Source organism: Bos grunniens, chromosome 6, assembly GCF_055505025.1.
Source record: "Bos grunniens cultivar Pamir isolate PY7600 chromosome 6, Bosgru_T2T1.0, whole genome shotgun sequence".
Classification (NCBI taxonomy): domain Eukaryota; kingdom Metazoa; phylum Chordata; class Mammalia; order Artiodactyla; family Bovidae; genus Bos; species Bos grunniens.
Window position 1 is genome coordinate 92,855,226 of NC_141170.1, and position 15,306 is coordinate 92,870,531.

Below are 15,306 nucleotides of genomic sequence, written 5' to 3' on the forward strand. Positions count from 1 at the left end.
GCTGTAGCCTGCCAGGCTCCTCTATCCATGGAATTCTTCAGGCAAGAATACTGGAGTGGGTAGCCTTTCCCTCCTCCAGGGTATCTTCCCAACCCAGGGACGGAACCCAGGTCTCCTGCATTGCAGGCAGATTCTTCATCAGCTTAGCCACCAGGGAAGCTTAGCTATTGTATTTTTCGGTTTTATAATTTTCATTTGGTTTTTCTGTATATCTTTGGGAATATTTTCTTTTTTCCCATTGGTATAAGAGTGTTTTTGGTTGATTGTTGGAGCGTTTTAATAATAGCTGCTTTAAATTCTGTCAGTTAATGCCAACATTGGTGTCAGCTTAGCACTGGTGTCTGTTGACTCACTTCCCTTATAAATTGAGATTGTCTTGGTTCTTTATATGCTGGATAATTTTAGATTGTATCCTGTGGGAAGTTTTGCATATTATGAAATCTCGAGTCTTGTTTAAATCTTGTGGAGAATGTTGATATTTTGAGTTTTAGCTGGCCACTAACTCATCTGGTTAGGTTCAGCCTGCAAGTCCTGACCTGCCTTCTTTGGTTCCAGTGTCCGTGCAGTTTTCAAAGCCTCTGCAGCGCCATTCACACCTGTCCCTGAGACCTGAATGATGGTCTCTGCTAGTTCTGTTCTCACACACATCAGTAGTTCGTATTATGAACAACGTGATGGGGTCATTTTAGGGAGCTCCTTCCTTGGGAATTCTCGTTTTTGGTCCTCTGGCCAGAAAGCTGGGGTTGTAGGTACCTACCTTTGCTGTATGTCACAACTGTGCCTTTGTCTGGGCCAAATGATAGGAGGACACAGACAGAAGAAAGTAAAGGGGTTTGGCCCCATCCTATCTGGACTGCAGCTTTACTGATGAAAGAGATACCTCCTGCTCAGCACTTTGGTTCCTACACGCTCATGTTTTGGGTTCACTTGGGGTTTGGGGTGTGAGAGGACAGGGACGAGAAGAGAAGGTGGGCTGTACTCTGAGCACTAGGGGTTGCCTTTTCTGTTCCTTGAGCCAGAATTGGAAGGCTTCTGGACCACTCTGTGTGCCCTGGTGCTCACCTCCATGTTACTCCTGGTGATTTTGGTGGGGGAGGATGGTAAACTCATCGCCAGCTCAGTGGTTCCTCCGAGCTCCACGAAGTCCATGAGTCTGACTTTTGTCTCCTTTGCAGCGTGGCTCCTGATGTCTCTGCTCAGTGCTATTCTGTGGCCATGCCGCCTAGCTGGTAGGATCTTAGATCCCTGGCCAGGAATGGAACCTGACCCACGGCGGTGAAAGCGCTGAGTCCTAACCACTGGACCACCAGGGAGTTCCCAAGCTCAGTGTTTTTTAAATTTAAAAAAACAAAACAAAACAAAACAAAACAAACCCAAACCTGCCTTCCTATTTGCTTTTGCATCTGCATAGCGTATAACTCTGCCCAAGGTTAGTCACAGGTTGTGCTCACACCCCTTGAACTGGCACGCTGTTTGTTGTTCTTGGTGTTCTTTGCTGCTTTGGCCGGAAAGTCTGTTCAAACTTGAGGTTGTTCCCACTCTTGGATCCCCTTCCGTGATGTGCAGGTTCCCTGAACAGTGGTGCTGGGCTGTACCTAGTCGCTCAGTTGTTTTTGACTCTGAGACCCCATGGACTGTAGCCCGCCAGCCTCCTCCTGGGATTCTCCAGGCAAGAAGACTGGAGTGGGTTGCCATGCCCTCCTCCAGGGAATCTTCCCAATCCAGGGTCAAACCCAGGTCTCCCGTACTGTGGGCGGATTCTTTACCGACTGAGCCATGAGGGAAGCCGGAATGGTGATGCTCATTAGCTACAAAGCCCACAGTCATCACTAGCTGCCTAATGGCCGTAAGTTTTCATCAGCTAAGAATTCAGGGCAGGGTTGATGCACACATTGAAGGTATATAGGTGTACCATCTTTTCAAATTCCAAATTTAAATTGCTTTTAAAAATAATAAAATGGATAATAATTAGAATTGAGCACTTGTTATTGACCACACATTTTTACACAGTTTTCCCTATGTTACAGTTGAGGAAAGTGGGACTTAAAGATATTAAGATTTTTTCCTCTATGTTGTACAACTTATAAGTGATCAAGCTAAGGTACAGGTCTGACCTCAAAGTCCATGATTTTTGCCATTGCCTGAAACTTGGTTTAGAAAATCATGTGAGTTTTAAGTTGTTCCTACTTATAAGCCCTTTATGAAGTATGTATTATCCTTAGTAATAAGCAGGCGGTGGATTTTTTGTAACATTTTAAATGCTTCTTTTACCTCTCCTCTCTGATGATCTTTCCCCCTCCCTTTCTTGATTTAAATTGGTATGTAAACTTCTGTGTTCTCTAAATTGAATCAGTTGGGATAGAGATGTTATTTTATTTAAGGAAATATGCGTCAGCTTCTGTGAGGGTAAAAAAAGATGCTGGGTGAGGCAAAAGTATTTTGTTCACATAACCTATTTAGAAAAGCTTTATAAATAGGTTGTATCAGGTTGCCAATTATATAAAGGAAGATCTTATTTTGTAATTTTGATGTGCATAAATTTAGTTACCACAGATTAGTTAAAACCAGTCTCCCAACCACACAGGTAATGACGTGAAGTACATGAGACTTTACCGCTAGCTATTCATTCCTCAGATGACCTTGGAAATCACAGCCCTGCATCTTGATTAGTGAGCGACTGGCCCCTCTACTTTTTTCAAAGCCTGTCAGTGATTGGTCCCTGGGCATCTGTCACTTGGTTCTCTTGTAGACAGCAGAGCCTGTAGTTGCCTAGCTTTCTTGTTCTCCAGTGATAAACTTATATGACACTTTACAAAAATGAATCATTTGAAAAAAGGAATTGGCTAAGAAGAAAATGCAACAAAGAAATGCTAGGTGTTACTGCTGGATGTGAAACCTAAGTGGAACATAAATGGAATTGTAGAAGAAATAGCTGGCTGTGGGGATGTTGACCGAATGAATGCCCACCATTCTAGAGACTCTAGGCATGCAGTCAGAGGAACTCAGAAACAGGCTGGTTATTATAAATGAGGAAAATGATTGTGATGAAAGGAATCAATAATGTCTTCAGGGAAGGAACATCAATAAAAACTTTACATTAAAGGAACTCTCAGAGGTATTGAAAGTACAAAGAATACAATTTGGAAGCTGTTGCAAACCTAGAAAGTATACCAAGCATGAAAAAGATGCTCACTCCATCTGCTGAGTTATTCAGTGAGAAGAAGGCACACAGGTTTAGATTAGTCCTGATCAGTTTTTTTTCAACATCTTATTTATTTTTAATTGAAAGATAATGTTTTACAGTATTGTGTTGGTTTCTGCCGTACATCTGATAAGTTTTTGAATAAAAAAGTAAAGTACTCTAATTTTCAACATATCTAATGTTTTAAATTACAGTATACTAAACAAATTTTTCGAGTTTCCTGTACATTATAACCTAGAGTAAGAGAGTTTTTAATGTTTTGGCAAAAAGTTTTAAAGATCATGAAACAATTTTCTGGTTGATTTTGAAGGTTGCTTTTTATGGTTACAGATTGTACAATGGTTTTTAATGGTTCTATACTACTATGCATAGCAAGGATTGCCTGTATTAAAAGCCAGTGTTTTGGAATTCTTCAGAACCATTCTGTGTACTAACAGGAGTTTTAATTTTGGTTTTGTTGATGGAGATCAGGGATGCATAACCAAGTTATCAGGTTGTTCTTTTGTTTAAAACCCTTTCATGGCTTCCGTTATCATTAGAATAGAGCAGACTCTTCAGTGTGATCTGACCCCTGCCTCTGTATTTAGTTCTTGTGTTCTACCTCTTCTGTGTATTTTACTTTTTAGCCCTTAGGACTTAGGAAAGTGAAAGTGTTAGTCGCTCAGTTGTGTCTGACTCTCTGTGACCCCATGGACTGTAGCCCACCAGGCTCCTCTGTCCACGGAAGTGTCCAGACAAGAATACTGGAGTGGGTCGCCATTTCCTCCTCCAGGAGATTTTGCGGACCCAGGGAGCGAACCTGGGTTTCCTGTGTTACAGACAGATTTTTTACCATCTGCGCCATCAAGGAAGCCCGTAGGCTTCCTTAGGATTAAACTATGTATTTAATCGTGTAATTAGCCATGTAATATTTGTCTCCAATGGACCTATATTGTTTACTACTGAATGCCCAGCACCTGTGTACATATAAACATATGCATACACGTCCATTCATTCATCCATTTCCTTCTCCAGTATCAATATACAGTGCATGTTATATCTGCAGGGCACTCTGTACATTATATGTGCATAGATACATTTTTTCCTGTGGAGAAGAATGGTTACTTTCCCAAGATTCTCAAAGGATTCGGTGGTCTGAAAAAGTCAAGTATTGCACTATAGGAATTGATACAGTGAAATGAATACTCAGCCTAGATGGTATCATTAAACATTAAAGATGTTCAGTTTCCAGTCTCAAACTGCATTTGAATATTTGGACATATAAGATATTATATATAGCCCTGAACAAGCATTTAAAACTACTGCATTGTCTGTAGAACATAAAATTCATTTTAAAAATGGTTATCTGTGTTGGGATATACTAACATAATAGTGATAGATGATGAACTGGGAATCAAACTACTATAAATCATGGAGGAATCTGTAAATTTTTCCTCATTTTTTTTTTCCTCCTAGTGTGTGATTCAGAGAAGGCAATGGCACCCCACTCCAGTACTCTTGTCTGGACTATCCCATGGACAGAGGAGCCTGGTAGGCTGTAGTCCATGGGGTCGCTAAGAGTTGGATATGACTGAGCGTTTTCACTTTCACTTTTCACTTTCATGCTTTGGAGTAGGAAATGGCAACCCACTCCAGTGTTCTTGCCTGGAGAATCCCAGGGATGGGGGAGCCTGGTGGGCTGCCGTCTATGGGGTTGGGTCGCACAGAGTCGGACACGACTGAAGCGACTTCAGCAGCAGCAGCAGCAGCAGTGTGTGATTGCTCCATTGGTTCAGGGTTCTTTTCAAATACTTCAAAATAATTTGGTAACATAAAATTGAAATATAACAATGACTAAAATGTTTCCAGTTAAGGAAGGTGACACTGATTTTCATGTTTGTTCTTTTTAGGAATGTTTTAAAGGAAGTTGGGCAACTCACAAGTTACTGCATAAGAAAGCAAGTAAGTAAAGTTACGCATCTCTATACTGTTTTTCATAGAAGTGACTTCTTGCAGTAGACAAGAATTCTTACACCTCTGTAAGTGTGTGTTTGAATGGTCTGACAGTATATAATCCCAGAAGCTAGAATTAGGGCAATTTTGTGCTTTGTGGTGTTCAATCATGTAAGTAAAATGTGACTGAGTAATACCTTTGTTAATGTTTTATTGCATATGTACCATGAAAACGCGAGATGGTTGCTACGATAGTTGGATTGGCTTGACCAGTACCAGAGAATGTCCTGATCTTGGCATCTGGCGCCCACTCTGTCCTGTACTTCAAGCATTTGCGTGTTGCAGGCAGGGGCGCAGGAGCTCCATTTAATCAGATTGCTTTTGTTTTTGTGTAGTGTCCATTTCAATTGCTTTGTCTAACTCAGAATTGTATCACTTTGTTTTTTTGGTGTTTTAATGTTATTACCTGTAGCCTGATGTTTAATTTTCTTTTTTGAAGTTCCTTTGTGAAACACCACAAAGTGAAACTATTGGCTACTTTTTTAGCTATTGCTGTCAGCCACACTGATCTATCACTGATTCAAGTCATCTTTCCTGCTTTGGCAACTCATCCTATAAATTTAAGCCTTTAGGGTGGCTAGCTCAAGACAACTCATCACAATTACTTGAAAATTGACAAGGGCTTTTTGTTCTTATAGCATTGCCATCCTCATGGATGAAGGACTGGCAGATGGTACATGGTTCTTGGTATAAGGTTTCTTTTTCAACTTAACTGATTTTGGTATTTTTAGTTCATCTACTTTATATTTTTAAGGAATTTGCTGATTTGGTAAAGTTTGGTAGATTGTTTTATATTTATATACCTTCAAAATCTCATTGAGATCAATTTAACCACCATTTGAAGGAAAAGGAAATAAAAATTTAAAAAGACATTCTGTGGTTATAGAAGTGAAGTCTGCATTTAGTCGAAGTGCTAAGGCTATTGTGGGAGGAAATATGGTTAGAGATGAGGAAAAGTGATTGTGAGTAAATGAGTTTAAAAAAACATAAATGACAGGATTTGTTACCTCAAAGGGTAGAGATAGGTTTAAATATGCCACTTTATTTTATTTACTCATACTTTAAATACTGTGCATCAGATGTGTTAGGTAATTTTAGAGCTCTTTGAGCCAATTATTAACATTTTTTACCCAGGAACTTCTGGAGGAAGGCATGGCAACCCACTCCAGTATTCTTGCCTTAAGAATCCCATGGACAGAGAAGCCTGGTGAGCTACAGTCCATGGGGTCACAAAGAGTCGGACATGAGTGAGAACCTAGCGTGCTCGCAGGCACCCAGGAATGTAAAGCATAGGGAACTGAAGGATTGAGGTGAAAGAGTATGCTACTAAAAGAACTGAGTCTCTTCTCCAAGTGTTTACCAGCTCAGTGAAGTGTGCTTGTTTCTTCAGTATTGGGTTTCTGAAGATAGGACTATTTTATTATGACTTATACTACAAGACAGTTAAACAGCTGGTGTTCCCGAAGTAATTTTTACTGTATTGGACTGAAACTACTTGTGTTTTACGTACATCTCTGGAGTTTAGTATGATGCCGTGTTTCAGATTGTGCCCTCTTGGATCTGATGGGATTAGGTTCACTGGGTGAGCCTAATATTCTTGGTCCCTTTGGGTGGTGTTGGGTAGAGTCAGCCCTCAGGTGGCCAGTCCTGTATTTTTCACACCCTAATAACCATAGTGGGTAACAGTCTTAGAGGAGGGGATGGTGTGGGGAAACATGATCTCCAGAGCTAAGGAGAGTATTGAGAAAGGGAATAGGGGAAAAAAGAAATAAGAGCTAGGGTTGGGCTGGGAAGCAACCAGAGCGGCTTAAAAGATAGCTCCTTAGTCCAAGAAATTATAGTGAGATAACATAGCAAATAGTTCTGTGTACTGATCTCTAATTAAAGATGACTGAGTCGTATTTATGTTCATGTGGCATATTGGTCTGTAATTTGCTTTTATATCTTTGACTGGATCTGGCATTAGAGTAATCCTGGACTCATAAAATGGGAAATGTCTCCTCCCCTTCTTTTTTCTGGAAAAGGTTGTGTAGTATTGGTATTATTTCTTCAGAAAATGTTTGCTGGAGTTCGCTAATGAAATAGTTAGGACTTGGAGGAGTTTTCTTGGTTGCAGAAGTTAATGAGGCCTTAGGAAAGTTCCAAATGTGAGTTAAAGAGCAACATTTATTTTTCTTGTGTCCTAGGGAAGAAGACCACTTGGCTGTAACATCTTGGAAAGCCTGATGTTACAATGGCTTTAATGCTGATGCTTGAGTGCATTTTTCCTATGCATACCTACTGCCAGAGTTTACGTAGTATTAGCATTTGCCTTTGGTCTGATCTGTGTAAGTTGTAGCACTTCACATCTCAATACTGTATTAGTATACACTTTTACACTTACCACTAACACACTTTCTTTGTCGCCAATTTTCCTAAAGTAAAAGGGTGGATGTGTTTGACAAGTGTCTTTTGAATAGCCAAAAATGTGGTATAAAAACTCACTTAAAAAAAGAGCATCTCTATGGGAATTCTCTGGTGGTCCAGCTGGACACAGTGCTTTCGCTGCTGTGGCTGATGTTCAGTCCCTGGCTGGGGAACTAAGATCCCCACAAGCCACGTGGCACAGCCAGAACAAACCAACCACCTCTAAATAATACTTTTTCTTCTACTCTTCTGCCCTTCCAAGCTAGTGTGCTTGAGTTTTGGATTGTACAGGGAAGAGGTTAGGTAATATTTCAGAACTGGTTGCAGCAGGCTTTGTGAGCATGGATTACCCTAAGCCTCACCTCCAAACTACCGAAATCATGGGTTTCTTGTGAGGGTTAAATGGGCAGTAATTAGTAAGTGCTCAGCAGCCATTTATCGGGAGAACTGAGTCAGGATTGTGGTCAGAAAATTCTGTCCCAGGCAGAGCTTAGATACGGGCAGTTTTTTGTGAAATCTGACTGGAGGAGGCCACGTGTTTTAGAGAAAGAAGAATGTGATGTGTAATACTTGAGATCTGACCTTGTACGAATCGGGTTCTCTCCGACACCACCTGCAGCTTACCTGGCCCTGTTGCATGGTGATGTTTGAGAGACAACTTACAGGTGTTTTTTTTGCTGGCCTATGCTTTCACAGTCTTTGTGAGAAGAGCAGTTAATGTGCAGTTTTGTTACCAACCCCCAGTCCAATTTCTGTTTATTGGATTTCTGTTACGTGTCTAGGACTTAGGGGCTTAGATCAAATTTATCCTTAAATAGTTTAATTTATTTTGGAAGAATGACTTTCCCTAAGTAAATTACACCTAGAGATTAGAAAAGAACTTGCCATATGTCATTCTTGTCTAGCTAGCTTTTGGGTTATAATGCTTGTTTGAGGTCTGCTTTGAATTCTCTTGAAAATTGATTGTGGACAGTTCAGAATCCAGATCAGTAGGAAGCTTTGAAAGGTTTTACATCCTTCCTTTTCCCTGCATTCTCCCTTGGAATATGTTAAAGCAAAAAGCCTGCATCTTGATTGCTATTCTGTGCTATATTTCTGGTGAAAATTATTCTTGAGCTTCATAATTCAGACAGAAGCACTTGGTGCTATCACAGCCAAAGCAGGTTATCAGGCCTGCATTTAAAACTATTTTCTATAATGTTTGGGGGCTTCCCTGGTGGCTCTGACGGTAAAGTGTTTGTCTGCAGTGCAGGAGACCCGGGTTCGATCCCTGGGTCAGGAAGATCCTCTGGAGAAAGAAATGGCAACCCACTGCAGTACTCTTTTCTGGAAAATTCCATGGATGGAGGAGCCTAGTGGGCTACAGTCCATGGGGTCGCTAAGAGTTGGACACAACTGAACGACTTTACTTTCACGTCACTATAATGTTTAACCCCAGTGGCAATGAATAGGTTCCATTTTTGTCCTGGAATGAAAAACAGCTTTCCTATTGACATTAGCATTCACAGAGGCTTTCTTGAGCTTCATAGGGGAGAAAAATACCTAAAATTCAGTAGCGTAGTAGAGCTTTTCTTTCTCTTTTCTCTTCTTATTCTTTTCTATTCTTTTACTTCATATGTACTATTATAATTATATTTTCTTCCAAAATAATGTGAATGGATTGGTTGTATTTTTGCATTCTTGTCAATTGCACATCAAGGGTCTTTCACGCCTAAGTTGACCACGTGCTTTGTGGAGAGAATACTCTACTAGTAAGCAGCATTTCCACATTTCTCTGCCCATGTGAACCAAAATTCCCCCGTTCCTTCATCTGTAAAATGAGAAAATGAGACTAGATTATCTTTCTCTGTTGTTGTTGATAACTTTAGTCACCATGCTGTACATTATATTCCCAGGACTGACTGACCACATGACTGGATTTTTGTACCTTTTGACCACCTTCACTCATTTCACCATTCCTCTTTGGCTTAAAGTATCTATTCTCCCATTTTGTATTTTAGATAGATCACTTAAAGGGGAGTTTTTTCCCTAAAATTATTTGAAGCCTGACTTTTAAAACCTGTGAGAGCATAACAGTAATCAGGAAAAGATTGGTATACATTGAGAAGTATATAGGCTGTTACTTGGTGTGGGAGGGATTTGAATTCCTGCTGTTTAAAGTCTCAGGTTAGTAGTTCTATTTTAGTTTGTAGATAGAGCAGTGTGCTCAGATACCATTGAGGGTATGTTCTGTGTGAAAAAGATTTTAGGTGCATTTCAGTTAATGCAGCATTATATATTATTAACTAACCTGGGTTTATTAACTAACCTGGGGTCTTTGGTTCTTATATTTCTAATGAATTTTCAGTAACTTTTGATTGATTATTCCCTCCCCTTATCTTTGCCTTTTCCTACTCCCTTCTATTACTCCCTTACATATTACTACTTTTCTAAAATTTTTTTACTGTGATATAGTTCTACTTTAATTTAATATAGTTCTTCCTTCTGTTACCTCCATCCTGAAAAAAAGCAGACGATACTCATAAAATTTTCAAAGCAACTAAAAATGTTTACTTGACAGTCTGTCATCAGCTAAGTGAGAAGTTGTTTTTTTTTTTTTAAACTTTAAATTTGCTTGGGGATTATTTAGAATCTGTTCTTTTAGTAAAAGCATGGAACCCATTTCATAATGTCTGCCCTCAGCTGGGAAGTTTTGACTAGGCTCACGTTTTATATTTCAAAAAACAGGCTTCCTGTAAATTGACACTGTAGAGAGAATGCATTTAGCATTTATTTGAGAAAAGGAGTTTGACCACGTGCTGTTCCTATTCAACATTGTGTAAAAACTGATAATATGTTTAGTTTGGGCTTTTTCTCCCAAGACACTTAGATCTTTCAGGAGGCAGAGGGTTGTGGATAGAGCAAGAACATAGTATTTTGGGGATTCAGGTTAAGGTGGAAGTTTGCTTGATTTTGTGCCTGGGCTCTTTGGCTTGGCTTTCAAGTATGTGATTGTTAAAAATATGCTGCTGCTTAGTGGCTTGAGTGCTGAGGCATTTCTTTCTCTAATTCATCCGTCCATCTCCCAGAAGATGAAAAGGCCAAGCGAGAAGTGTCTTCCTGGACTGTAGAAGGTGATATCAACACTGATCCATGGGCAGGTTATCGATATACTGGAAAACTCAGACCCCATTATCCACTGGTGAGTAAATAAGGTAATAAAAATTTAATATTTTTTTAAACCAGTCTTCATAATTTTCAGTTTCCTAAAAATGGTTCTTATAATTTGTATTCCGATTCTGAATCATGTGCTTAGGATTAAGGTTACATTCTAGCTTTTTAGCTTTCATGGTATGTTGTTTACAAGTTAGTAGGGATAATTGCCAGTCATGAAGCAGAAGAAATTTTAGATTAAGGATCAAGACTTCCTTAATTAAAAAAAAATGAGGTAGAATAGATATTTTTAGGTCAGGATAATGGGAGTATATATTACTACTATTCTAAAATTTTTTTACTGTGATATAGTTCTACTTTAATTTAGATAAGACTTTTCTGCCCCTCTTGCTCCTTCCTGTGTTTTTGGCGGACTGACTTCAGAGTCTTAACCTCGGAATTGATTTAAGTTGAAATTTGTCATTCTGAAATATTTAAATTCTTTTTACTGTTGTCTTTTTATTAAAGAAGTACATCTTTAATTTTTAAAATTTGGAAAAATGTAAGAAAGTCTCTTTAATCGTAGTTTCCAGAGATAATGACCAGGAACATAACGGTGCACATTTACTTCGAGACAACATTTCGTTATTGCTTTGGTTCACGGATTTGTTTGGAACAACACAGGCGCCTCCCCTGTCTGTGTGCAATCATAGATCTTCAGTGCCCTCTGGCACTCTCTCTGTCGCTTACATGTTCTGGGAAGGGGCATGACAGTAGCACCAGGAAAGTAAAGCTCAGTCCTCACGAAATAGACATGGTGTGATATTTAAGATGTCCTGTAAAACTTTTTTTTTTTTCATTTAAATGAGATGAATGAACTTTTTTATTTGGTATTTATCCCCCCACTTTTATTTGCATTGTTAGTAGATTTTAATAATGAAAGTTACTTTCACATTTGAATCGGATCCAGCTAACTTCTTTGTTGTTTTCAGATGCCAACAAGGCCAGTGCCAAGTTATATTCAAAGACCAGATTATGCTGATCACCCTTTAGGTAAATTCTGCTCTGCTGTTTCTTCATATTTTCAGTTTATGAGCTTGACGACTACTGCAAAGGAAAAGAGTACTTTTTTAGTAGAAAATTTTCATTGCTGCATTTCTAATATTTTTTTTCCAAGATAAACTAGAATATTTGAATTAAAAATTCTTTCCTCACACTAGAAATCTAATCAGTTCTGAAGACATTGTTTATATAGCTGTTAAAGGCTACATCCAACATAATACTGTATTTTGTGTTGTTATATCAAATTCTAGCTTTTAAAAAAAAGTTATTTTAACATGTTCTCCTGCCTTAATTAAATAATATCTGTTTACATAAAAGCAGATGGTGGAGGTCCTGAGTGCATGCCTAACTAAAGATTCTGTATTGTAGCAGTAATAGAAATAGTAGTAATGGGATGATAATAATAGTAATAGTGATGCTGATGATTCTATAATTGATACTTATTTTTTCATAACTGTGTGTCAAACATTGTGTCAACTTCTTTACGTGTATTACTCCATTTTATACTTTGAGCACTCCTGTGGTGGGTTCTATTGTCTTCTCCATTTTATATTAATTATAGTGAGACACAGAGAAGATAGGTAATTTGCAGCATGGTGGTGGTTTAGTTGAGAAGTCATGTCCATCTCTTGCAGCCCCATGGACTGTAGCCTACCAGGCTACTCTGTCCATGAAACTTCCCCAGGTGAGAATACTGGAATGGTTTGCCATTTCCTACTCCAGGGGATCTTCCCTCCCCAAGGATTGAACATCAGTCTCCTGCATTGTAGGCAGATTCTTAACACTGAGCCACCAGGGATGCCCAATTGGCAGCATCAGTTCAGTTCAGTTCAGTCACTCAGTTGTGTCCGACTCTTTGCGACCCCATAAATCGCAGCACACCAGGCCTCCCTGTCCATCACCAACTCCCGGAGTTCACCCAGACTCACGTCCATCAAGTCAGTGATGCCATCCAGGCATCTCATCCTCTGTCGTCCCCTTCTCCTCCTGCCCCCAATCCCTCCCAGCATCAGAGTCTTTTCCAATGAGTCAACTCTTCGCATGAGGTGGCCAAAGTACTGGACTTCAGCTTTAGCATCATTCCTTCCAAAGAAATCCCAGGGCTGATCTCCTTCAGAATGGACTGGTTGGATCTCCTTGCAGAGTCCAAGGGTCTCTCAAGAGTCTTCTCCAACACCACAGTTCAAAAGCATCAATTCTTCGGCACTCAGCCTTCTTCACAGTCCAACTCTCACATCCACACATGACCACAGGAAAAACCATAGCCTTGACTAGCCGGACCTTTGTTGGCAAAGTAATGTCTCTGCTTTTGAATATGCTATCTAGGTTGGTCATAACTTTCCTTCCAAGGAGTAAGCGTCTTTTAATTTCATGGCTGCAGTCACCATCTGCACTGATTTTGGAGCCCCCCAAAATAAAGTCTGACACTGTTTCCACTGTTTCTCCATCTGTTTCCCATGAAGTGATGGGACCGGATGCCATGATCTTCGTTTTCTGAATGTTGAGCTTTAAGCCAACTTTTTCACTCTCCACTTTCACTTTCATCAAGAGGCTTTTGAGTTCCTCTTCACTTTCTGCCATAAGGGTGGTGTCATCTGCATATCTGAGGTGATTGATATTTCTCCTGGCAATCTTGATTCCAGCTTGTGCTTCTTCCAGTCCAGCGTTTCTCATGATGTACTCTGCATAGAAGTTAAATAAGCAGGGTGACAATATACAGCCTTGACATACTCCTTTCCTATTTGGAACCAGTCTGTTGTTCCATGTCCAGTTCTAACTGTTGCTTCCTGACCTGCATATAGGTTTCCCAAGAGGCAGGCAGGTCAGGTGGTCTGGTATTCAGAAAAAAGTACATAGATAAGGTAAATTCTGGTAGCATAAAATGTTATGAAGGGAAAAGTGAGTACGTTTCCCCAGAAGTAATCACTGTTAATGATTTCTTGGAGAACTTTTCAGCAGTCTTTGTTGTGCATACACGTGTTAGCACCCTCTCCATCCAGTTATACAAAAAACGAACAAGCATATACGCCTTTTCACCTTGTGGTACTGTATTTTATGTTGTAAATATTCCATATAAGGTCACATAAAACCATTTTTTTTTTTTAACCTTATGAAAAAGAAACATCTAGAATATTATTTGACCAAGTATCTAGTTACTGTGGCCTAGCCAAGTTGACACATAAAATTAACTGCCTCATATGTTCTCTGAGAATTGTTATGCTATTATCCATATGACTATAATTAATGGAATTTTATTAAATTTTTCATATAACCCCATTAATTTTGGTGTTTCATTGTATAGGCTTTATTTTTAAGTGAAATGTTTGGAAGTAGAAATGATGGCAATCAAGTTTTCTTGTCTTTAAAAGCTTGCTTTTAATATTTAACCACCATGTTTTTAATGAGTGAAGTATTCCACTGTGTGTACATGTTATAATTTATTAAACCAGACTCCTATGAATTTATTTCTAGGTTTTTCCCAGTTTATTTCTAGATTATTTCCAGGTTTTATTTCTTCCAGTTTGACCACAGGAACTGCTCTTGTGCACACTGTTCACGTGCATCTTTGTGCACATGTCGAGAGCATTTCTATAAGCGAATTGTCTAAAGTAAAACAGCTAGATCGCAGGATACGTGCATTTAAAAAAATTTGAGAGATAATTACAAATCTCAGCGATTCTTCAGTTAAAAACATGTGAGAGTCTATTTTCTTCTGTCTTCCTCAGCTTAGTATGTTATCAAGTTTTATGATCTCTGCTGATCTGAAAGATGAAAAATGATACTTTGCATTTATTTTAATTTGCATTTTTAAGTTATGAGTAAGGTTGAGCATCTCTTTACTTTTATTATTATTTATTTATTTAATTTATTTATTGGGCCGTGCCAGGTCTTAGTTGCAGTATGTGGGATCTAGTTCCCTGACGAATTGAACCTGGGCCCCCTGTATTGGGAATTCAAAGTCTTAGCCACTGGACCAGCAGGGAAGTCCCCATCTCTTTACTTTTAAAAATCATTTGTATTTTTCTTTTTGAACTGTCTATTGATATCCTTAGCCTTTTTTCTCCCTCTCAGATTACTTAGTTTTTTCCTTCTGACTTATAAACGTTCTTTCTATATTGAGGAAAATAATCTCTTGATGTACTATAAAATGTTTTCTCCTAAGCAGATAGTTACATTTTTGTCTTTGTTTATAACTTTACATTTATGACAAACTTTCAACATTATTTTGTAGCAAAATTTGTCAGTGTTTTCTTTTAAGGTGTTTATGGCTTTATGACCTAGGAAGACCTTTTTGGTTCAGAGATAATAAGAATATTTTCCTATGATTTCTTCTACTATTTCTGTGATTTTACTCTTTTTGTGTGTGTGATAAAATTTTGGGCCCATGTGAAACTTATTTATTATTAGGAGTGAAGTAGGGCTGCAACTTAATTTTTTCCCAGAAGAATATCTGATTGTCACGTCACTGGTTGTTTTTAACAATCAGTCTTTTTCTTACTGATTTAAAATGT

The 15,306-nt window shown here is 38.9% G+C and overlaps 1 protein-coding gene across 2 annotated transcripts in view; it reads left to right on the top strand.

Moving 5' to 3' along the window:
• Positions 1 to 15,306, top strand: part of METAP1 (methionyl aminopeptidase 1) — a 54,768-nt gene that overhangs the window by 14,853 nt on the left and 24,609 nt on the right. For both annotated transcript variants that reach the window (XM_086406695.1, XM_086406696.1), the window contains exons 2-4: positions 5,092 to 5,143; positions 10,669 to 10,781; positions 11,725 to 11,785. In XM_086406695.1, coding sequence (XP_086262821.1) covers positions 5,092 to 5,143; positions 10,669 to 10,781; positions 11,725 to 11,785 — 226 coding nt within the window. The remainder of the gene's footprint in view (positions 1 to 5,091; positions 5,144 to 10,668; positions 10,782 to 11,724; positions 11,786 to 15,306) is intronic.